We start from the raw sequence: 25,024 nt of genomic DNA, 5'->3' as shown, positions 1-25,024 counted from the left end.
TATTAAAAATAGAGAAAAATGCCTTATCACTGACATTTCAGAGCTCTCCTGCTATGAGTTTCTTTAAAATGTCTTCAATAAATGCTCCTAAACCATCTCCAGGTGACTTTTCTCTGTAAAGGGTCATCCTTACATCTTTGCATCTTGATGTAACAGTCTCTCTGCTCAATTACTACTTATTTAAGGCTGTACCTGGGACTTTTATCTAATGATTAATTTTAAAAGACAACAGAAATTGTGAAACTGCACACATGTCAAGCGCCACTGGGAAAGATACAGACACAGAGGTCCCAGTACTCAAATAAAACTCCTCATGTATGCAAAGCACTTCCCCAGTGTCTGCAGTGTGATCAGATCACTTTGTCTTGGTTAAGTCCATCTGTCAAAATCAGTTCTGCCAGATTTAATTTCCTTTCCCCTCTTTTCCTCTTCTTTTTCTTCTTTCCTTTCACTTCCTTTTGTTCTCCCTTCTCCTTTAATATAATCTGAGTGTTACTGTGAGAAGCAATCTCAGAAGTTTATAATCCTGCTTAGTTTCAAACAGCTCACAAAGATGTAGTTGAGCACTTGGCATAACACACAATCATCAATCAACACTTACGAAAACAAAGTATGTAAGAAAGTATATAAGAAAGAATGAGATGGGAAGATGAAGACATGAAGAAAAATTGCCAGAAATCACAATGGTAAGATAAGACAAGACTGAGGGAAAAAGTTAGGAAACTCGTGGAAAATGTAAATAAAGTTGTTATTAAACAACTGTACAGTTTCTACTTTTGTTATCCAAACATTTTAAAGCTCCATTCACGTGAAACAAAAACTTCATCCTGAAGGCCATAGTAATAAGAAGTCAGGGGCCTTTCAGTGCATTGGATTGTGAAGGTGAACTGTTAAAATCCCTGACTTCCATATGTTGTTTTTTTTCTTTTCACATATTATGTGGTTTAGGGTCTTTTCTGCCTGTTACAAAGACTAGAATTATCTATAAAACTGTTCCTTATTTAACAGTACCATCCTCCAGTCATTCCCCTCTCCAGCAAACCTCCCTCCTCCACAAAATGCTATGGTAGTGATGCTATCCTTCCGAAAAAGAAAAATAATTTAATTAAACCCTTCCTTTGATTAATGATTTTTTTAATATTAAAAAAGTGAAGGAACAATAAATTTAATTCTGTGCTCTTTTTTCTTAAATAGTCACCATTTGTGCAAATTTATGGTCATCAGTACAGATACTCCTTCCCCCGCTTCCCCCTCTGCCATCCCTTAGTAACACTTATTGCAGTCCTATTTATTTTCTCTTACCCATAGTACTACAATAAGGAAAGAAGTTTTAGAACCACTTTGACAGGTTCAAGACATGGAGGAGAAAAGAAAATCAGAAGAATATAAGAGCAGCTTTTTCATGAAGGGAGGTCTAGCTCATTAATGGCTTTTTGGCCTCTTTTGAAATAAGAGCCTGTCACAGCACTCTGGGATAAGGTACCAGTACAATTAACAGAATTGCTGCTGGGTTGCTATTTGTAGGGTTTCTTACAGTCTGTTTGAACACGTGGCAAAAAAAGTCTCTATTCAAAGGGAACCAGAATTATTTCTGCTGATCATTCTCAAAGAATTTTCAGAAGGTGAATCCTTCTGAAATTAAACCAAGCCAAAAGAGATTAAAAGTGGTGAAAAACTAAAATGTGGAAGGAATGCCAGCATAGAGGCTGATAAATGCTATTGCCATTAGAAAGGCTATAATTTCCAGCACCAATTAAAGTAATAGTTTTGAACCCTACTGACATTGAATGCCTTTAATACATGAACTGCATGACAAAGGAGGAAAGCACTAGGTGTGCGAAGCCACTTAAGTTGGTTAACAGATTGAACATGCCAATGAAAGGGCATCTCCTAAACATTTCTCTAAAAGGAGAGAGGTTCTAACAAAAACTCTAAACCAACTCAAATGTGATGTTTGAGATGAATTAATGAATAATGTATCATGCTATGCTTAAGTCAGTGAAAAAAAAGGCTGAAGTAAGGCATACTGAATAACAAACGTTGGAAGAGTATTCGTATTATTTATGGGCACTCTATTTTGCCTCACAATGTCACATTAAAATAACAGGTCTATGGGAAATTTTTTCAAGTTCTCAAAATGTCTTCTGCATGTTACTCATGGTATGAAATCTATTAATTTGAACCAAAGGCAAAGGTATATTTGCGCCCCCTTTTACTTTTTGTGCTTTCTGTAGCAGTCATAGAAATGAATAGGTGCTCTAAAACTGGAGGAGTTTTGGTGCTCAATCATTTTTTTAAAAATACATATGGAATATGAACTATTTATTTCTCAAATATTATCACACTGATTGGATAAATCCTGAAAAGAAAAGTTTAGGTATTCTTATGCCTTATACCTCATACTCTGTATGTAAGTTTATTTAGATAATAAAGCAGGGATTAATTTTGGAGAAAGGGTGTAATGGTACAGATACAATTGTACTAAGTCAAAGCAGATTAAGAATTACATTTTCTGAGATGCTGAATACTTCATTTTGCTCCAAGCTTTATCAAACAGAGGGGAAAAACAGAGGACACCACAGGTTTTATTCTCCTTCCATTTCCACTGGCAGCTACTTGGAGATAAGCAGTCCTGTTTCTGAAGGCATCTTCCCAAGAGGCACTTGGCAGACAAAGCACTGCCTGCTGACTGCCTCCGTGCAGCGGGAATTGCTGCTTCCAGCCAACTGACTTCTGTACCAACTGAGAAGTCAGACAGAGAGTATGACAAAATCGGCTCAGCAACACCCTGACAGTCACCAGCAAATCCGACTACACTGGAATGAAACAGCATTTTTGAACTGGCTCTGCCTCCTCCTGCTCTCACCACCGCAGAACGCCTGCTCCTTCCTCAACCACTCCCGTTTCCAATGCTGACTATTCTTCTCAGTGGTTCAGGCTATCACAGCAAACTCAGGGACAGAGAGGCTCCAGTGCAGTGCAAGCAAATGCTCTCCTTGCCAGCTCTGCTGCAGAGGCAGTAGCCATCAGCCTGAGAAGACAGTTCCTAATGTCTTAAAACAGCGTTCCAAGACAGTAGAGCATCAAGGCAATGTAAAGCACATCAGTACTAGAATAAAGAAAAAGCCTTTTCTTGTACTTTTCCACAGAGAGCTAACTCAGAGCTTCAACATGCAAAATTTTACTCAATGGAAACTGCTGATGTATAACACTTAAGAAATTAAATATTCCATTTAAAGGGTTCTTTTTTAAAACACTATTTAGATACAAGTTAATTTAATAAACCCCCAGGGAAAAAAAACCTGATACAATTGGCAACATGGAATATACACTTAAAACCCATTCTTTCATTATACTTATCAAAAGGGTAAAGAATAACAACATTATTAGTACTGCTTGGTTTTATACAACATTGTTCCAACAGACTGACAATGTAATGAATTCAAAGTATTCTGCAGAAACAGATCAGATTTTTTTTTCAAAGTTAAGATATCAGTGTTTCATAGGGTACTGAGGTGTTGATTGAGGTCAAGGTTTCCACAGAGAGAGAAAAAAGTAGAAATGGACAGAGAACTTGGCAAAATGTCACAAAATCATGAGCTTGTGTTGAAGACAAACTTCAAAAGAACCCCAAGAAGAAAAAAACCAAAAAGGAACTATAGATCTTTTAAAAGTAAATATGGATTATATTCTTATTAAAAATAATCTGCTCTCCATGTAAGAACAAGTAAGTAAGAGGCAGAAACAAAAATAAGTTGTCAGATTTTCAACACCTCTATAAAGGAGGGTTGACAATAAAGTTTAATGTCAGCTTCACAGGAAAACATTATTTATACGCGATACAATAAAGAAAAGACAAAAGGATGAAAAGATGTAAGCACCAGAGGTGTTTGTGTACCATGAAGCTGGCTGAAGCACATGACAGGCTGGTGGTACTCAGCACTGGATTCCTCAAATGCAGCTCAGAAACGGGACAGAGGGGGCAGAGAAACATATTCAGAATAAAGGAATTCCAAAGTATTGTGGATTTTTCTAATGTCTCTATCAATAAAGTAGGGTATGTTCAGATGAAAATGCAGAAAAAGGAGAAGTACTGAAAAGATTGGACAACATTCAGTGCAGGCAAATTAGAAGTATAAAGCCAATTTTCTTGCAGTGTGCACAGGAATCTGGTAGCATTATAATGATGACTGAATAAATAATAATTTGGCTGTTAAAGCCTGTACATCCTTCAGAAAACAACAGGGAGCCAGCACATTTCTCTTTCCCCCTCTTGCTGAGAAGTGGGGAGCTCCTGCCAAAGCATGTGCTCAGAACGGTGATGGAGGTAGTGAAGCCATGTGTGTGGGAACTGCAGAGTGACAGGGAAACACAGAGCTCACTGCACCCTCTGCCTCGTGCTCAGCAACTCCCAGTGCTCCTCACGCTGCCGTGACAGCACGGGCTCAGCTCCTCAAGTGTTTACTGTCAGCTACCATCTTGGCATACTGACAACATTATCACCTAGGAAATAAGTAAAAGCCAGATTATTTTGTGGGATACAGTCATTATTTTCAATCTAAACTCAAGGGGTTGCTATAAGCAACAGTTGCAGAGGAGTTCTTTAAAGAATGAAGCTTTAAAACACTTATTGTATGATAACAATACTGGTATGTCACAATCTTCCTGCAAGTTAAATTTAGTTAAAAGCAGAGAGGACTGAAGTCTTTCATAGAGCAGCTTTAAAATGAAAATGTGAAATATAACCTGATTCAATGTTAGATATGTCTGTGAATGTGACAATAGGATTACATTTACTAACTTCTTGTTCCTGACAAAATCACAACAGCTAAAAAAAAAAGGCCTAGGACTCTGCAGGGCTAGTTCAAGTTAAAACATGATGCAACATGTACAGGCAATTAAATAACGTAAGGGATTATTAGGTTGTAAAAGGCAAATGAAAGAAAACTAAAATTCTGTTAATAAAAACCTGATGATTCACTGTCATCTGGAATATTGTATTCAACTCTGGTCATTGAAGATAAAAAACAAGTTACAAAACAAGTAATTCAGAGAAATAAGAGGAGATTAATTAAGACATGGAAGGTTTTGGCATCCTAAAAGATTGGAAGGTTAGTTCAGGGAAGAGATGAATGAGGAGGGCATGCAAAATAGAAGGTGACAGAGCAAATTATGTATGTGACTGCATTTTCCTTCCCTCTACAAAGAAACTTTATGAAACTTTAAAAAACTGTATTTTAAACTGGAAGAGTTTGAGCATAACTCCCTCCACCAAATTTATTCTCTTAACATGAAGATGTAAACACAGTAGGATTTAAAGCAGATTGGATACTTAAAACCCCTTTTTTTCCCTGGAAGTTTTGCAAATTTTCAAGTTTCAGAGCAACCCCATCATATATTGGGAGCAAAGAAAATATTTGTGCTACTGGTATTTTATTTCTGAACTTATACACTTCTGTTTCTAAAATATTCTTTAGGGACAACTGATGTGGGCCATTGGCCAGGGTGGAGTGCTGGTTTGATGCAGTCTCAGAATTCCCTCACCTCTTTATTGGTAAAACCTTTTTCACTCCATAAACCACTCATTTTTCAACCTCTTCTCTCTCATTCTCTTTTATGCTATAAAGCCAAATACACCTTCCATACATGAGAATCATAAGACAACTATCACTAATTGTTATCTTCACACTAAAGCAGTAAGTGTAGCATAAAGCTTTCTCCATATAACCAGCAAAATGTATTTGTCAAAACTTTAACTCCTCTTCAACATACTGATAAGTAAGCAGAAACAATCTGATCCTGTGATTATCAGCAAATACCTGATCCCTTAGTTGAATTATTCCACTCAGTTTATCCCCCAGTTTCAGAGTCTGTCCTTCCTTCCTGCCTTTCATGATAAGGTCAGCCTACCAATGGTTCAAATCATGCCTTGTATCCCATTCTTCTGAGTTACCTGAAATTGATCACTGAAGTTCAGTTCTGTCACCACACCAACATTCACTGGTGTGCATCTGTTTAATGCAAAATGATTACTAAAATTTGATTTTCTAATGTTCAATCTCTTCTTCCACCTCCTGAGCAAAATAATTGTGATCTGCGTTTTATTTAGCCAGAACCTATGAACTAGATACAATACAGACAGGTAAAAGATAGTTTACACTGTATCACTATGAACCAAATACACTGAACATATGTGTAGGAGCACACATAGATCTCTGTATTTTAATGGATTATGGATCTCAGAATGAGAAAAAACGTCACTCTGGAAACCAAATGATGTCTAGCCTAGCAGGAAACATTGAGCACCAGTTTGCAATCTATTAAATGCTTAGCCTAATACTGAAGGTGTTGTTACATGGTTACTTTTACTCTCCAAGACAATAAACTGCTGAAGAATGTAGCATTCCATGCTTAAAACTCAAGAGCATTTCTTACATATCTAAGAAAAGTATACTGGAAAAAAAGTCAGTCTTCAGTGTCTGTAATCCAGTGGTTAGCACCAGAAATATAGTGAGGAATAATTTACACATAGTCCTTACTTCTTTCTTGCAATATTTTTCCTCTGTGCACATAGATGCACTTATGCAAGTAAAAGTGTTGGTATACAGCTCATTAAATAAAAAAAAAGCCAGTTCTGTGCAGCCGTCCTGGCCACTGTGAATGGATTTTATGAAAGAGTAACTTTATCTCAAGTAAGCAGAGGGGTTTTTCTGAGAGTGGTAATAGATAGAAGCGTTTGTATTATACAGCTGAATGACTGTATTGGATCATGTAGGGTTAGCCAGGTCAGTATTAACAACAGTAATAATGAACTGACAGATGTGGTTATTATTCACATCCTAAGAAGAAACCAAAGTAGTTCCAACCCTGTAATGTTCAAAACCACAGGTTAGGTATCAACAAGCCAGCTAAAATTTCATTGTGGACCCCTAGTTTTGAACATTTAATATCATCTTGTATCATTAAAATACTCAAAAGCTTTTTATTCTGAATATTTTCTCCAACTCATTTACTTCTAGTCAGACCTCACTTACCAGGCTGTCATCACAGCTACTTTCCCACTATTTCCCTGAAGGGAACTCCCCACTTCCCTTCCAAAACACCGCCCCTGCTGATCCCAGAAAAGGTGCTCATGTTGCTGTGCCCCTGCCCGTCTTGTCAGCAATCTCAGCTTTGCTTTTGCAGCTCACCTGCACAGATGACAACGCAGTAGTAACTTACCTACTGAGCCCCCACAACCTCTCACCCACGTTGCTTTTGGAGCCTGTGGGCCCCTCAGCACCTTTGCTATGACTCTGCTCTGCAGTCAGGATGTGGCAGTACTTTTTGTATATGACATGTCATGGGACACCACCAGTGTTCATGCTCTTGTACTAACATAGGTATTAACACAGTGACTACATTTTACTCTTGCCTTCTCAGATTACTCTCTGAGGATACTGCTTTAAACAGAACACTTATTATTGGTGGTGTGGATTGCTGATTTTTTATGCAAAGATACTCCTGTCTAGTAGGAAGTCTGATGAATAAAGTGACTGAAGGTGAGTTGCACAGTTTAACCCCAAGTGGTGGCTAAGCCTCACAAAGCTGCTCACTCACCTCTGCCACAACAGGATGGGGAACAGAATCAGAAGGCTAAAACTTCAAAAACTCATGGGCTAAGACAAAGACAGTTTAACAGGGAAAGCAAAAGTTGCATGCAAAAAAAGCAAAGCAAAGTACAGAATTCATTTGCCACTTCCCAAGGGCAGGCAGGTGTTCAGCCATCTCCGGGAAAGCAGGGCTCTGTCACATGTAAAAGTGACTTGGGAAGACAAACACCATCACTCTGAACCTCCCACTACTCTTCTTCTTCCCCCACCTTATATGCTGAGCATGATGCCACGTGGTATAGAATATCCCTTGGGTCAGCTGGGGTCAGCTGGGTCCCCTCCAACTCACTATGCTTTCCAGCCTCCTCTGGTGGAGTTGGGTGAGCAGCAGAAAAGGCCTTGGTCCTGTAAGCACTGCTCAGCAGCACCGAAAAGATCTGTTTTATCAACACTATTTTCAAATGCGAAACATGGCCTCGTACCAGCTACTATGAGGAAAACTGATCCTATCTCAGCCAAAACCAGCACAGAAAGCAACTCTGAAGGCAACGGGCTTTAGAGTCTGCAGTAAAAAGCCATTCACTTGTAGAAGAACAAAGATTCCCAAACTCTTTTTAAACCAATTCAGAATGCAGTTTACTCATGAAATATGAGTAGCACATATAAAAATAACTCATAAGATAGCATAAAGGTCTTAAATGCTTTCATACAACTGCATATTCATTTTTATATCTGAGGTTGAAGGTATATATCAAAACTCCTATCCTATGTAATGCATAAATATGTATAAATAACAAAAACTGATACATAGGAAAAAAATGTTTTCTGTAAGTTAATAGAAAGTAAGTCAGATTACACACATTTCAGTGATGGTTTCTGGAAGGTTTGTTGGGATTTCAGTAAGGCCTTTTCCACGACAGTCAACAATGTTGTTGCTACAGGTGCATGCAGTAGGGCAGTGCAAGACACTGCAGGATGGAGCCATAAAGGACTGGTGACCTGCAAAGGAAAGCACATTTTACCCTTACTTAAAAAATTTAAGGCAGAGTTTTCTAAAATAAACTTTGCAGCCTATCAGTACTTTCAAACTAAATTTATTTGAACACACATTTAATACTAACATGTTGATACAACACAGAGAGGTGAAAGACAAATGCTCAACTATTGTGACAGCACTACACAATTTTTCAACTTCTTTAGCAACAGCTATTCAAAATCATCTAATTTAAGAAGACTGTGATCCGTTTTTCATATATATTTTATTTATTGTATGCTATTGAAAACTAATTACTGATTTATTTAATTTTCAGAATGTTGTAAAGTATTAAAAAAATGTATGTCAAGAACAAAATTTGCTATGAGCACTGAAAGTGACCTGACAGTTTTGTTCTGTTTCGCAAATATTTATTTGAAAATGGTCCTTCAATTATGTATTGCTTATAGACAGTTTTGGAGTTTTCATTCATTTAATGACATTTTCATTCAGTCACACAAAAATACTTAGAAGCTTTGACTCCACATCTCTCACTCTGTTTTAGCTCTGCAGACTTCTTCCTCCCACAATCTGCCATTCTTACTAGCTCAGGTGGCTAGCTTACATGAGTTCCCCCCAATTTCTTAGAGTTGTATGTTAAAGTAAAAATTTTTAGTTGCATTTAAACTTAGTAATTCCTTATTTAGGTATGCTTTAGAAATTAAAAACCTTATCATATTTCCCTGCAAATAGATAGACGGCACATTTTATAATACATTAATGGACTCATTCTTCTATCAATTAAATTATACAGAACAGTTGTTTCAAAATGATACAGAAAGACATAAAGGGATGAGAAAGGCCTGACACCCTTTTCTTTCTTTTTCCATTAAGTTATAAAAAGCTAGAGACTGTTTTAATATTCTCAAGGAAAAAAAGGAACAACCTCTTGACTATGAGACCACAATTTAACTTAAGATCTATCTCACAATATTTAATGTCATATATCAATACAGGAAGGGTACACTGATAATGTAAGTTGCAGCCAGTGCTGTTCTCACTTAAAACTTCATGTAACAACTGTCCAAGTCCTAAATTGCTGAAAAGATATTGAGGTCAGGTTGGATGGGTCTTTGAGCAATCTAGTCTGGTGGAAGGTGTCCCTGCCCACCGCAGGGGAACTGGAAGATGATATTTAAGGTCTCTTCCAAGCCAAGCATTCTACAATTCTCTGAGACAGAATTTTACAATATAATAATTTGACTTCAGATTTATGTTTGTGTTATGAAAGTACAAACAATAATCAAATTTAAATACACACAGTATTCTTTTTATACTACCAGGAAGGAAATGTTTAACCTACTTTTACTGAACAAAAAATACAGTGATTCAGAGAGAAAACATGGTTATTCCCCTTGCTAATAATCAGCATTATAATGATCAAGTTATAAAACTGTTCTTGACATCCAGGCTCTGCAGCCGTAACATTTACATGTAAGATACATGAAATTATCTTGTTAGGAGCCCTTTTAAATGTACATAAAGGCAGAATTAGTGACAAGACTACTGTTAACATTTGCCGTGCTAAGACAGCAGTGCCTTACACTTCGATGTCAGAGGCTATTTAATAAAGACAGAACATTGTGCCCTCCATAAAACTCTTTTAGATACATAGATCTGTGAAAATTTTGGCATATTTGGCAATAGGCTTCTAGGGGCTTGCAGAAAATCAACCAGTAGGAGAAACCCTGATGAACCACTGAAAAGACAGCAATATTGTAGCTGGTTTTTAATGTTTTTGGCAAAAATTGAAACAGTAGACAAAATTTATGGAAAATTTTCAATCTGAGCGTAAAAACATTTAAATAAGAAAGATAAACTTGCCTTCTTCCTCATCTAGAAGATACAAATAAAGGAAAAAAATTGAATAGAGAAAATGTGATTAGTAATGAACTGTTAGTCATTTCATTATTTCATATAAAAATAACCTTACGCATTAAAGCATAACAATAAAATTCAGAAAGTTACTTAAGGATACAGAGTAATATTTAAAAGTCAGAAGATAACAAGTATATACCTGTACGTTTTTTAAAAAAAAATCCTTATTACTAATAGGTTCATGTTCTCAATCAGAGAACATAATTTTTTTTAATTTATGGTATCTCTCCCCCACAATTATACTTTTAGAAGGCTACAAAATCTACGTGAATGAAATATTTACGCAAAATTTGCAAGGACACGAGCACCCCCACAAATACCAATAAAAACAATTAGGCTTTTCTTAATAAGCATTCACGCTGGGATTACGCAAAAGCCAGCAGTCAGCCCCGGGGTGTCGGCAGGTGTGGCTGGAGGCAGGACGGGCTGGGCGAGCCCGTTTCTCTTACCGCTGCAGACAAACTCGCGCTTCTGGACCTCGGCCACGTTGTGCCCGCGGAGGTGCGACGGGCCCATGCACTGCGTGTAGAGCCCCACGCGCGGCCGCTGCCGCAGCCAGTCCGACAGCCAGGCCAGGTGGCAGTCGCAGTACAGGTTGTTGGAGTGAAGGCGGCTGCACGGAACCAAAGACGGCAACACCCTCCAGTTAGGAAGAACAAACAGGAAAGCCGCCAGTTTGCCCAGCCCTCCCTTCAGCAAGCAACTGTGCTGGTTTGTTAATAAAACTGCTAATGAGGAACTTTTTACATCTTTCATTGAAAGTCCTGGAGTTAGAAGTTATAAAATAAAACTATACAAGCAGCAAAATTACTTTTTGTTTGTGGTCTAATTAACGGGAAGAAAAAAATAGGCTTCCCAACAATTTAACTTTTCTGTAGTTTCCTGTTCCTTGTCTAAAAGAAAGACACAAATATACAAAAGCTTGAAAGATGACATAGGGCTTTTTAGTCCAGATCTCCATAAATATTGAGTACGACAAAAATATCTCAAGAAAATTGCCCTAGAGTGGTAATACTATAATGTCAGAAAAAAAAGGTTTCATAAAAGATTTTGTTTCCAATTAGATGTATCTGTAAGTCCGGCCATTATTAGTCTCTATAGAAACAGCCTGAAAGATCCCTTTAGCAGGTCATACTCATTTTCTGCTGAACAAGATAGAGTAATAACTCAATATAAAGCACCTTCTTTCACATCTCTTTTCTGATTTCTTCTCTGGTCGTTAAATAGCAGAAAATGGGATTAGCTACTTTTGGCTGCTAGGGATCTACACTTTAAGCAATCCCTGAAATTAATTAAAAGACCAAATGGAAGCAAGTGATGGAATTAAGAAAGTTGTCCCTTTGTCGGTGTGGTCTGACACAAGACCACGGCTCCTTGCCAAGTGGCAAAAAGCACTTTGCCATTGATAAAATATCAGACAAATGTATTCACTAAATTAGGTAAAATACTCTTCTCTGGCTCTTATGTTTTCCTAAACTACCACAAAGGATGTCCACAGCTATAAATCAAATCATTACTCAGAATCATCCATAACAGGGACATGCCATTTCGGTACTTTTTAGCTGAGGTGCTCATTCCTAACTAAATAACTGGAAAGGAAGTGCAGGAAATTCAGAATGCAGACAAAGAGTCTAACTAATCCATTAGAAAATAAATCTGCAAAGCAACATGAAATGTGTAACCAACAAAAAACAAAATATTAGCCAACACCTTTTTGCCCCATAAATGACTAGAAATGAAAGCAAATATATTTTCCTGTACTAATTCTTGGGTGGGTGCTATGCAAATACAGCTCACAATACAGTACATGCATTTATCACAATCTGTGGCCAGCTGTAGGCATGAAGACCATTGCAAAACAGAATTAATGCCACTGAAATCAGTATAGTTATACAAACATATTCTGACTGCAAATGGGATGTCACAGCTATAAGCCAGGATTCTGTTTGTCCAGTTTATTTTGTTTCTAAAATATATTTTCAGAAAATGAAATATCCTAACCAAAGAAAATGTAAATGCTACTAATTTGATTAATTCTATTTTATGGTTCAAAACAGAAACCATATTTGTAAGTTCAAAAAAAGTACAGATTGCACATTTTCAAGACTCAGGCCTGAAAGAACAGAATGAAATTCTATTATCAAACTCTACCTGAGGTTACCAAAAGCCCATGGTCAGCACTATTTAAGTATTCTCATATTTGTCCAAGCAAGAATAGTTGCAATTCTGTTATGAAATCAACAGAACTACTCACCTGAGAGAAGTTCTTCAGTTAAAAGCCATATGTTAACCTGGGTGAATAGTCCTACTGATTTCAGAGCTGTTGTGCAACTCAACATGGGTAAAAGAAACTAGACAGGTTTTTTGTAAAAGTTATTCTTTAACACTAACAGCTACTCTTGAGCTCTGATAGAAATACCCCATTCATTCTTAATTCCCACTTCACTGGAAAACCTGTTTAAAAGTGAGTCTCTGGAGCAAACCTGGTTTTGCCAGTCAACACAATCTAGATTTATTTGTAGTCCATATAAAAATACCAAAACATAATTCCAGCCCACAGGACTTGCATACACAGACAGTCTTGTGGGCTGCGCTTTGTTTTAGAAGCCTGAAGTGCTCCTCTGACAAAGTCATAACCTCTAAAAATGGGGACCTTATTGTAAATGCTGACACAACTTTAATTATAATAGCACTACCGGATGATGCTATAATTTTATGTTACAAAGAATGTTGGCAAGCCAGTTTAGTTTAATTAGGTCTGCTAGCAGTACAGTAATAAAAGCATAAAGATTTCCCATTTATCACATCTGACAGTCAATCAAAGAATCACCAATGCTCCAAAATGAAATGTGACCCATTCAAAAGCTCAAAGTAAAACAAATCTTTGACTTTCAAAAAACATCAATTTATTTCTTTATATAGCTGTAACATGTAAGAAGAATTCCCCTGCCCTCATCTTTTTTTGGTGAGAAGGTGAAGCTTTTCTGTCACTGAATACAGCACTATGGAAATTCCATTTGGGAAGAGGTCATAAAACTGATTTAAATACTTATTAATTTCATATCCTAAAAAAGCTGATGGAAAAAGGATACAACTTCTTCTCTATTTCCTGAGCCCCACATGTAGCTTTGGGGTCACTTGCTAGGTTTACCTTTCAGAATGAGCTTCCACAGACACACACACACAGACTTCATGCTCCTCAACCTCATGAGACATCAATATTCTTATTTGAGCTTATGCTTGCTTTGCCTGTATATGTATTGATAGATCCCTGATAAAACTTAATATGAGTAAAAAAAAAAAAAATAAATTATAAAAATGGCAGCCAGTTTCAGTGGGACTACTCACAATGTTCTGAGTTTGGGCATATGGTTGAAACTTGCCACGGATAGTCGGGTGATGTTGTTATTGTTGAGAGTACTGCAAAGCCAAGAAGAAGCATATTAACATCTTAAGAGTTTTGTCACATTAAAAAACGGCACAGCTAATGGAAGTCATGGTGTACTATTTTTAGGGATGTGTATCAGGAAAAAACTCCTAGCTTTCAGTTTTATTTTACCTCCCTGTTGAATCCCCAAAAAAAAAATGGTTTTACTGTTATCTATCCTAAGTAAGAGGTCACAGTAGCTTAGAATTCACTCAAAAGGAACTTCCACCAATATTGATAACATCTATGGCATTCAAGCCAAACTTGATGTCTTGGGGCAAAAAAGAGTCTTTGGAGAAAATGTCTTGGTTCTAGGATACTGATTTCTCCTTCTAGCTTCTAAAAGTCTGATTTTTGATGATGATACAAGAGCTGAATGGTTTTTTCCCAAAAATTTCAGAAAATATTAACTCTGGGCTGTGCTTAGTTTTATAGGGAATGAGTCACTATAGATGATCCAGAGCTGCATGAACAATAGGGGAGTTTCCAATATGATAGGAGTCAGAAAAAGTAACACTTTAGCAAAGTAGTAATTTGTATTTTAGACAAGGTTTGGGAAATTGAGATAGGAACTAGAAACAAAACTTAGACAACTCTTGGCTACACAGGCCCATTATACTCATTACACATGGTTGGTAAAGATTCGGAAAATTTATGAATTAACTTGCAGTTAAATATTGTCTTTAGGCTGCAAATAAAATGCAAACAAGCTTGACTCCAAAAAAAGGAAGCAAGCAATAGAATTTACAGATTTGACTTAGAGATTACTCATCTGAGCAGAATGGATAATGAACTCTATGTAACTAAAACAGTAATAAATAATAACTCCCACTGAAGAAAAGCTTTTCTCCCTTTTGGAAAAGAAAGTATTTTCCTTTTTTCTTTTTTTTTCTTTTTTTTTTTTTTTTACCAGAAACTGTAATTTGTTCCTATTTTGACAAATTATTTGTACTGTCTGATCTTGAAACACAGAAAGGTAAAATCACAGCACCCTTACCAGGATCAGGCTATATATCTCCACATTAACCAAGCAATTAATAACTGATGGAATATGCAGCGTTTTATCTTTGTGTGCTTACTCATTCTGTGTACTAAATCTTTCCTTTGCTGTGCATAAGGGATCTCCCCTGTGTGTTCTTAGGGATACATAAACAGAAAGAAGAATAATAGAAAAAAACCCAAAACCCCAAACAAAATAATCCAAACAAGTAAATAGAAGAACTGTACCACTTTTCAAAACAAAAATAAAACAACAAAAAATCACCAGTGTACTGGGTAAAGGTGTCTTAATGAATAAATGTCAGTAAATTGTGGCAGTTTTCTTACAATGTCCACATGGTAAATGACGGCTCCCACAGTTCTTCCTGCATAACTTCTTACAAGATTCTAAAATAATATATTTTCAGTGAAGAGAAATCAGCCAGTATTTCCATAGCTGTTAAGAGAAGGCGAATCTGCAATGGCGAATCTGTTTTAACTTCCAGTTTTGGCTGTTTGATGTTTGCCTTGCTATTTTGTATATATAAGCTATGAATTTTTTCAGGGTAAAGAAAACTAATATAGGAATAGATGTAAGGGATACATATGGAATTAAATTATTGTTATAGCTATTTCTCTGTAAAGATAAAAATGCTTAATTTCATTACAGAGATGCAATTTAAAAAGTTGGCTCAATACTTTTACCTAAATGTTATATACTATAGCAAAGACTGTGATGACTTTTTTACAGTTTGTAGACACTTTATATTTTTTTAACATGTCAGCATTATATTTTCCCCATAGTCTGTTTCCCAAATAGGGCAGATTTCCCTTTATTTAAAAAAAAAAAAAAAAAAGGACAAAGGAAAATAAACAGAGAAATGCATGGGGAGGAATATTCAGGCTATTTTGTATCTTTAACACTAACAGCCTCTAAAATTCTACAATTATTTAACTTGTTACTTTGGTAAGCATTTCAAACTGCGACTAAACAGGATTACAATCTATTTAAAAGCTCTACCTCAAACTTGAAGCTTGAAGTAATATCTACTTTCTCTGCTCAGTTAGAGCAACTGACTCCAAATGAAAGCAACATGCATAGTCTTATTTGCTACTCAGTGCATATACAGCATGGTCTGATCAACACAGCTTTCATTCTTTAAGCCATATTGTAAAGAAAGCTTAATTAGATACAAAACATTCAGTGTTTGAAATATCTATCTCAATTTCTTAAAATGCCATAAATCTTTACATAATTTTTATCACATAACGTAATTCAAGACAGGAAACATTCAGTCATGTATTTGAACAATGCTAATAGACTATATATACTCATTCATAAAAATTCTATCTACCTAGTTTTCAGCAGACTACTATTTTAGAAGTTCTTTCCTGTTTTTCCACTCACTGAAATCAGTGTAAAAACTGTACCCCTGACCTCAATTGGAAGGATGACCTTTCAAGAACACTAAAATTGCAAGCATTAAAAAATGCAGAAAACATTTTATTTATTTATTTTTAATAAACATTTAACCCTTGCATTTGTAAAGAAAGGCTCATATTAACAAAAAAACCAAAACAAACCACAGTAAGCAGATTAAGCCATTATTGGACAAAAAATATTCTGTCACATATAAGAGTTCCAAACATAAAAATCTCAGAGAACATCACATTTACTGTCAGACAACTAATTGTCAACTCAACAATTAGATGTAGTTTGAATCTACACTGTATTTTACATGGCTTAATACCAGAGAGTTAACAATAGGCTTGTTATTCTATGACTAGTATGACCTGTTATTCTATGGCAAAGTAAAAAAATAATATCAAATTTGGCTGCCGGTTTCATTCACCCATAAGTAAAACCAACTAGTGTTTAATAATAAAAAACTTTTACCACCAGCTACTCACATACTTTTTGGTTTCTTAAACATGCAGACACTATTGCCAGAGAAGCTTCTGTTCTTCAGAATATTTAAAAAAAAAACAAAAAACCCAAACAACAAGACACATTTTCTCACCCTCCTCAAGTTGTGATTTATCAGGTGTGATCCAAATTAACATGAAGTAACTCACCAATACACAAATTCTTTCATTTCTCTTAAAGAAGAAAATCCAAATAAAATGTGTCATTTTGACTGACAGAGCAAACATTTCAGGAATGTGTCCTGTGCCTCAGATTCTTTGAGAACTAAGGCACTTTGCTCATTACAGTAACTATTCTCAGATGATAATTTTGTTCCCTTTAACCTCACTGATAGCCACTTGAAGAAAGTGAAAAAAAAAAGTATGCAAAGAAGTGTTGCAAAAATAACCTTCTGTGACACAGAAAAAGGTATTTTCCTTCACATACAAATGCATTTATGCACATAAAACTTAAAATGTTTTAAAAAGAATCTATTAACATGGACACGCTAAGCATCTTAACATGTAGCAGTAATGTTTGCTAGAAAGTGCCTCTTTGAAAACATCCAGATTGTCAGATAGATACAGCATATTGTTCCTTACACTGAGTCTCAGTGATCAAAAGATCAAATTGATGATGAGTATACAAGAAAAGCAATTCTGAAATGTTCAGTACATCACCAGTAATGGGTAATGTACAAAATTAATTGGGTTCATTAATACTGCTGCCCTCCCCCCTTTTAAAATGAAATATATTCTTTTCTTACAGTTTCTGTCAATGGCTTTTTTATTATTATTATGTTTAATGGCTGTCTTGGAGAGTAAAGGAGTATGCATGCCTCTCCATATCTTCTTACCATTTTATAGCACATCGCAGTGGATTATTTTAAGACATCTTTTCACTAGAGCATCCTGACACCAGGCTGCAGCTTGCAGATAAGCTGCTACATTAGCACTCCCCAGATACCGAGCTCTCGCTACAAGTAAGAGATACAAGGAATACTTACAGCACTTCCAGGTCACGCAGAGCCCTGAACGCCCCATCTTCAATACAGCTGATCTGGTTGTAATCCAGTTGCCTGTTAAACAGATTAGGAAGGCATTTGTAAGGGAGAGGCGTGCTGGCAAGGCGAGGCGCAAGGGAAGCCTCCCGAAGGGGTGGCAGAGGCCGGCCACGCGCACGGAAAGGCTCTGGCCATCGCTGCTGCCGCTCGGCGCTGGCCTGCACTCTGCCACAGAAATCCCTTTTTGTTCTCAACTGTCTGCGCAGAACAGCAGCGCTGGGAAAGCTCCAGTAAATAATAACTGCACCTTATATTAAATGCCAAAGGAATGCAATTTCATTACATCAAGAAAAGCTATCCATTAAAAGCTCTCAGCGTCATCTTGCTGAAACAATTTCATTAAGGTAAAGGACGGTAAATCACTTAATGTCACACGCATCCCCTCGGTGACCTAACAGAATCCATTTATCAGAGCAGCCCAGCTGCATGTTAATTCCACCCGCCGCAGCAGGGACCAGGGACAGACACCAGTTTTAGGGGTCTCCCTGCGTGTGTGCATGCCTGGAGCAGGTGGGAGGTGTTACCCCCGGGTATGCAGGGGATTTACAGTAATTACCTCCTGGAATATGTCTACATGCGGAAATAACAGTGTCTGAGGCATTTACAGACCTTTTTACTAATATCCTTTAGTTCTGCTTCATATGAAAGTAGTGTTTCTGCTGACCCTTCAGTATCTGGTTTTCTACAGACTTTGTGCTGTCTGTAATTATATGCAGATAGTATGTTGTAATGGAGCACTCGAATTCTAGACATAAAACTCAGCAATCCATCCCATACATTATTAATCCTTAAGTATGGAGTTATGAAAAATTTAGATTCGTTTCTCTGAAGATGATTATTACCTTTTCAATTCAAAACATTGATACAGCACATATAGCCCAATTAAAAATGTCTGCTTAAATTAACAACCATGCAGATATAAAACCACAATTTCTCTACTGATAAAAGCCTTCCCTATAAATACTGAAATGTCTTATGCATTTCAGGGCATGACTTGCAAAGCGAAGATGATAAAAAACCTCACTTTAAAAACTTCTCCAAGCTGATAGCTTGTCAGTGTCAAATAATATATATGAGTAAATGTGTGTGAACAATACTAAGAAAATGAACAAAATACAGATGAACTCTGCCCTTCTGTCTTCAATTATATATTAGCTAGCAGGGCTAATGACACTTCTACTAAAGCATTTTCTGTGATTTTTCTGAATCTATGATAACATTTTACTTTATTAATAAAACATCAGACCCACTGCTGAATGTAATGTACCAACTTCTATAAAGTTCTTCTAGTTTCATCTGAATTACTACTACAAGGGAATAACATATTGTCATAATTGTAACAGTGCCTGTGTTTCTGTGTATTGAAAGCTAAATGCAAACTATCGGCTGCTGAATACCATCTTTAATCATTTTGGTGCAATGTTACAACACTAGTGCTGCAGTGTTGGAATATTTAGGTCTACTTTCTAAGGCTTCTTCAATTTTTAGTAATGAATTTCATTTAACAATTAAGCTAATAGCCTCTTTATTTTAAAATGGTAAAATATATACACAGTATAACCTCTCAAACAATTTATCAAAGCTATTTAAATTACTCCAATGGCATGAAATGTTACCCTTGACACAATACAAAAGAGAAATTGTTTCCAGACAAATTGGAAAAATCTTTTAATGCCATCAAATTTGCCTAATGCAGTCTGCAGGTTAATCTGTAAAAGGGTGAGCTGTATGTTTGCCCATATCTTATTATCCTTAGCTGTCAATGCATAAATCAGTGCTGACACAGCTTCTTCTAAATCATCTGTATTTTACACAAAGGAAAATCTTTTAAAGCGGAGAAAGCACTTGAGAAAATCTTGTCCTACACAAACTGAAAGGCAGATTTCTTCCACTAGACTGGCAGCAATTGTGGTGATCCCGAAAACTTTTGGACCTCTTCCTTTAATGAGTCACCATGATCACTACCTTAGTGAAGGGTGAGTTGTTTCCATTTAAATCTTCTTACCAGAAAGATTACTCTGTTTGCACTGAGCTAATGAATTGGTTTCAGTATGAGGAAGGGAAGTTTGCAGATGGGAGAAGAAAAATGTTCCCTAAATTTAAATTTAAAAATTTCTGTATTTGAAAGATGCTACCACCTTTACGCTTTAGATTATCTTCCATCAGTTACAACCATAATATAAAAATGATTAGACACACACCATGAAGAACAATTGGTGTGATATATATATATATATATATATATATATATATATTTATTTTTTAAGCTATGAAAGGGACATGACTTTGAAGACTGTGTGACTGGCTTTAATAGCTATTTATGCTAAAAGTAAAGGTTAAGGGTGAGGATACCCACACTACATATATGACCCAAATGAAAAGTTAGACGATATTTCATAACCAGTGTAACATTAACTTATGAGGTCCTTCTAACAGGTATACTGAAGCAATGTGATTGTGTTTTTTGATAAAACAGGTTCTCAATAGCACATATGTATTAAGCCATGTCTTAAGGTACAAGCAAGAATACTAGAAATTAAAAATTATATTTTTATCTAATTTTAAGTTACATTCTATTGTTTATTTTTAGTATGACTTTCAAAACCTCACATAAAAACCTCCAATACCATAATGAAACCTTTCTCACCACTAAGCTATTGAGTATAGCAATAACCCTCAATCCTTCTTAGAAAGCTTTTTTTTTTTTTTTTGGTCCCCATGAGCTCTTCTTCTTTTCAAATTATTAGAACACTCTGAGAACCGAAGCTGACCAGACAGGGGCCAGCAACTCCGGCCCATTCTTATCCTTCCCCCCTCCCCAGTTTATCATCTTTCTGCCTGCTCCATCTCCCTTTTGGGTCTTTTCCATGTGGGATCTCCCCATGCTTTTGTAAAGTTGCTCTTCCTTTCTGCCTCCAACATTCACAAAGATTCAGCAGTGCCATTCCTGAGGCTCATAAGATAACAAACAACAGTTGTCACATTCAAAACCCTCCCATCATTGCAGAGAATTAACTGGATTTTACATCTGTGTCTGCAGCATTACCTGGGTATTTTCTACATGAAATAATCTAACTGAATTAATCTACTGCTGCTTAAAATGTCAATGGTTATGTGAGTTTAGCAATAAGAACTGGTAAGACTAATAAGCATTCAATTAATATGCTCACTTTATAATGTTTTGTATTTATTGCTTCTGTGGATACATCTTAGGCTGTAGAAACATGTTGCTAGCTTATATTTCTTCCCTCCTGGCATATGTTGTCTACCAGATAATGATAAATAAATATCTTAAAATAAACTTTGCTATCCCACTAGAAGAACATTTAATGACTAACAGACGATGCTGCACACATTTAAAAGTTACTACCCTCATACAGAAAAAATCTGTCATCTGACTCTTGACAGAGAAAACCTCCTTTACTCATTCCTAGAAAGCTGTAAGTTGGAACAATTCAAACAATTGTCTGCTTTACTCTCCTGTTCTTCACAGTTTGAAGACATTTTTTGGTCCTCTGTGAGAGCTACTTTTTTCAACAGAACTGAGTTATGATTCCTGTTTCTTATTTATCAATCTCAGTTTCAAGACAAATCAATAATTTCAGAGGAATTACTTAAAAATTATGTTAAAAAATCATGCCAGAATTTATTCATTTTTTATCAAACTTGAAAGAACTGCTTGTTTCCCAAGACTGTTAATAGTTACATCCAAGTAATGCATACTTGCTGAACAAGCTAGAAGTTTCAGAAACTAAAATATTTATAGTTCAGTTCCTCGATCCTCTGAAAATTATCTAGCACTTTACTTGGTTAATCCAAGAATTATCTTACAGGAGGAAAGTAATACAAAAAAAAAAAGAGTAAAAATTAAACAGAAGAATGTAATCAAAAGGAGGATGAATACAAAATTTAAAATCTATATGTTACGTGATTCAAAGATATTATCACATTAATAAGAAGTAACTTTTTAAAAGAAAATTTTAAAAATAGTATTGAAATGCTGTTTATTTTAACTATCCGTAAGAACAAGTTGTTTTTTTTCCCCAAAGGCCACAGGGTTACCAACCTGCTTGGCAACAAGAGGTTTAGGAGGCACTAGAAAAGTGTATATGTATATATTCTTTCCTTCATGGCTTCAGAGCTATTTTTTATTGTAATAAATACTTAAGCATATACAGAATATAGTTCACTACACCCTGTGAAAATCCTTGTTTATGTCAACTTGAAATGCAGGTGGCTGAATAGACTAGCAGTCCAGTTGGGATTTCTTGTAAGAACAAGCACAAGAAATATTGAATTCTAGATTATTTAAGCATATCTTAGACAAGCAATGAATTTAGAACAGCACTTGTACAGATGAATAGACAACTATACTTCCAGTAGCAGTGGAATTTTATGTGTGATCTGAAAAGAAATAAGTAATGAGAACATTTGCAGGAATCTCTTTTTCAACTACTAATAACTGAAATTTTAAAAAGTCCAGTAATTCCCAAAAATAATGAATACAAAATTAATTTATGTCTCTAGTGGCAGCTTTAATTGTTTCACAATCAGCATAAAGAGGCATAAGGGCAACAACAAGTAGTATCAATCAAAGTTTTGGACAAAGCTTTGTATAATGGGAAGGACTTAGATTGGATGCTGCTGAACTGCCTCCCTCTTCACTAATTCTTCATCTTCCTAGGCAATTTGATGTGTGAAGCCACTACATTGTTCTGCAGCCTTTATCCCTGGCATAACAGTTACAGTCTCCTCCACTTGCTGGGAAGAAATGGACCCAAATGAACGCAAAGAAGAGAGCAGTCAAAACAAAGGCCAAGAGCACGACAAGAAAAACAGGGCACAAGATCCTTGCATGAGATACAATGAAAATGTGCCCTAATATTTTTGGTAACATTTGAGATTGCATGTATTTAGCATCACAATTCCACCATGATATTGGTATATTCCTTTCCATCCTCTGCCAAGTATCAATTGCACAGAGAAAGAGAAAATTTGAATCTTATAAAATTTTACACACTTGAAATGGAAAAGTCGTAAGGCCAAAATCTACTCAAAAAGAGGACATAGCACTATTGTTCTTTCAGTGGTACCTTCAATTTGTTAGTAACTCAGTTATTTTTCTTCCTAATTCAACCAGCATCAAAACCAACCCCATTTAAGCTTGCAATATGGGCACCTAAAGCATTTTCTTACCATATTAAATACAAACAAATTTCCTGAGGTTGGGAAAATTTAAAGAATCTTTCACATCCAGTGTGAGTACTATATCACCAGTGAGGGTTATGAAACATTCATTAACATGTCTATTAAAAATCTGTGTTAAATTTCCCATTTATATGATAATTTATGTTTATTTTTTTTAAAGTGGGTGTCACTGTGTTCTCTGAAGAATCTAATGTCTTGGTGAATACTCTTCTCCCTGAAAAACTTGCAAGTTAGGGGTAACTTTCAGAATTATATTTCCAGAATTTCACCCTAATTGCTCTGAAGTCCCAGATCAATAGCTATAGTGTATAGAGTGTATAACTCTTCAAGTCATTCAAGAATACTTGCTTGAATAGAAAAATGGAGACTTTGACACACTGCAGATATGTTTTTCTACATTTGAAGTGCCAAAATAATGCATACTGGATTTGTAGTATGGAGAGCTGCTATAACATAAGCTTCCCTCAATTTTTGTCACTTTTACTGAAGAACTTAATACTTCACAAATAACTGTATTTTACAAACAACTGGGCTGCACTGGTGAGAGTGAAGCCAGAGACTCTCTGGCATTTTTGAGATGACTTCTGAGTTTGTGAGATGGCACCTGGTGTTGGCCTCCCCAGTAGAAGACAGTCAAACATGGCCATAAGAATTGGGTTGAAGCAGGTAACATTTGGAGATGGTCTGCAAGAACTGCATTTGTTTGGCCGTCAGAGAGAGGGGAAAGGGGGGATCTTATTGCTGCTTACAACTGCCTCAAGTGAGAGTTCAGACTGAGCCAAACCCTTCTCAGTTACAAGACGAAAGGCATAACAAATTGGGAACTGGGTAATTCCAATTAGAAGTAAATTACATTTCTGAAGCCTGAATGTTTCTCAGGGTTTGTTATTCTTTTTACTACAAGGGTGTGGCAGGTTGCCCATGCTGTCAATTCTCATAATGTCTTGCCCAGTTTGCTTTTATCTTCTACAGAATCTATACAGTGAGCATTAAGATGTCCAGAAAGAAAGCACCATGGATGCATTTTATGTAAACTAATAGCTTCTTCTGAGAAACATCAAGAGGACTTTAGAGCTAACATGCTGCCAGAGGTTATAGTGGTATTATGAAACTAATAAGAAGTTTCCTTAAGATTATCTGAGCCAACACTTCATTCCTTTTGCTCTGCAAAAACGAAGAAGTATACAATAAGATGTTTTCCAAAATATTCAAATTCCTGATTCAGAAGGAAGGTATCTGAAGGTATTTGGTAGAAATGAGAGAACGGTAAGTCTCCATTCAGGAACATAAAATACTTCATCAGGTCAAATTCTGTGAAATTTGTTAACTTTTAAAACAGCTTAATAGAGCTACTGTTCTGGATGGTTTTCAATCATTCCATGTTTAAAGAAAAGGTTCAGTAATTTAAACTGAAATTTATGTATTTTTTATATATATATATATATATATATATATATATATATATATATGTATACATTGCTCTAATACTGATTTCTTTTCTTTTGTACTTCACCTGTAGTTTGGAAGAGATACTTCTTTAACATTATGCTCAGCTACTGGGCTATTTCTAGAACAAATATGGAATTCTGCTTATGACAATTCTTAGTAAGGATATGCAAGTATTTGGTTTCCAGACCTTAGGTTAATCACCTTCATAGACTCATAGAATCATTAAGGTTGGAAAAGACCTCTAAGATCATGGAGTTCAACAGTAAACCTGACACTGCCAATTGGGTCCACTGCTCAATCCTGTCTCTTAGTGCCAGATCTGCACATTTTTGAATACCTCAATTTTATGGTGACTAGTTTATGGTGACTCAATCTCTTCCCCCAGCCACCCATTCCAAAGCTTAAAAAAATGTTTGGTGAAGACTTATTTCCTCATATCCGATCTAAACTTCCCCTGGTGCCACTCTAGGGCATTTCCTCGTATTCTCTT

At 36.1% G+C, this 25,024-nt stretch overlaps 1 protein-coding gene across 4 annotated transcripts in view; it reads right to left on the bottom strand.

Annotated features, from left to right (window-relative positions):
* SLIT2 (slit guidance ligand 2) overlaps window positions 1-25,024 on the bottom strand; it is a 255,996-nt gene that overhangs the window by 80,207 nt on the left and 150,765 nt on the right. For 2 of the 4 annotated variants that reach the window (XM_041473469.1, XM_041473638.1), the window contains exons 6-9: window positions 17,821-17,892; window positions 13,852-13,923; window positions 10,953-11,116; window positions 8,453-8,591 (exon numbers count right to left, since the gene is read on the bottom strand). In XM_041473469.1, the coding sequence (XP_041329403.1) occupies window positions 8,453-8,591; window positions 10,953-11,116; window positions 13,852-13,923; window positions 17,821-17,892 (447 nt within the window). Of the gene's footprint in view, window positions 1-8,452; window positions 8,592-10,449; window positions 10,462-10,935; window positions 11,117-13,851; window positions 13,924-17,820; window positions 17,893-25,024 lie in introns of all 4 variants that reach the window. The other 2 variants (XM_041473725.1, XM_041473555.1) reach the window with 2 other exon arrangements.

The sequence above is a fragment of the Pyrgilauda ruficollis genome, unplaced genomic scaffold (assembly GCF_017590135.1).
Source record: "Pyrgilauda ruficollis isolate IOZ18807 unplaced genomic scaffold, ASM1759013v1 scaffold1, whole genome shotgun sequence".
NCBI lineage: Eukaryota > Metazoa > Chordata > Aves > Passeriformes > Passeridae > Pyrgilauda > Pyrgilauda ruficollis.
Note: the sequence above shows the minus strand (reverse complement) of the source record. Positions and strands in the feature narration are given on the sequence as shown.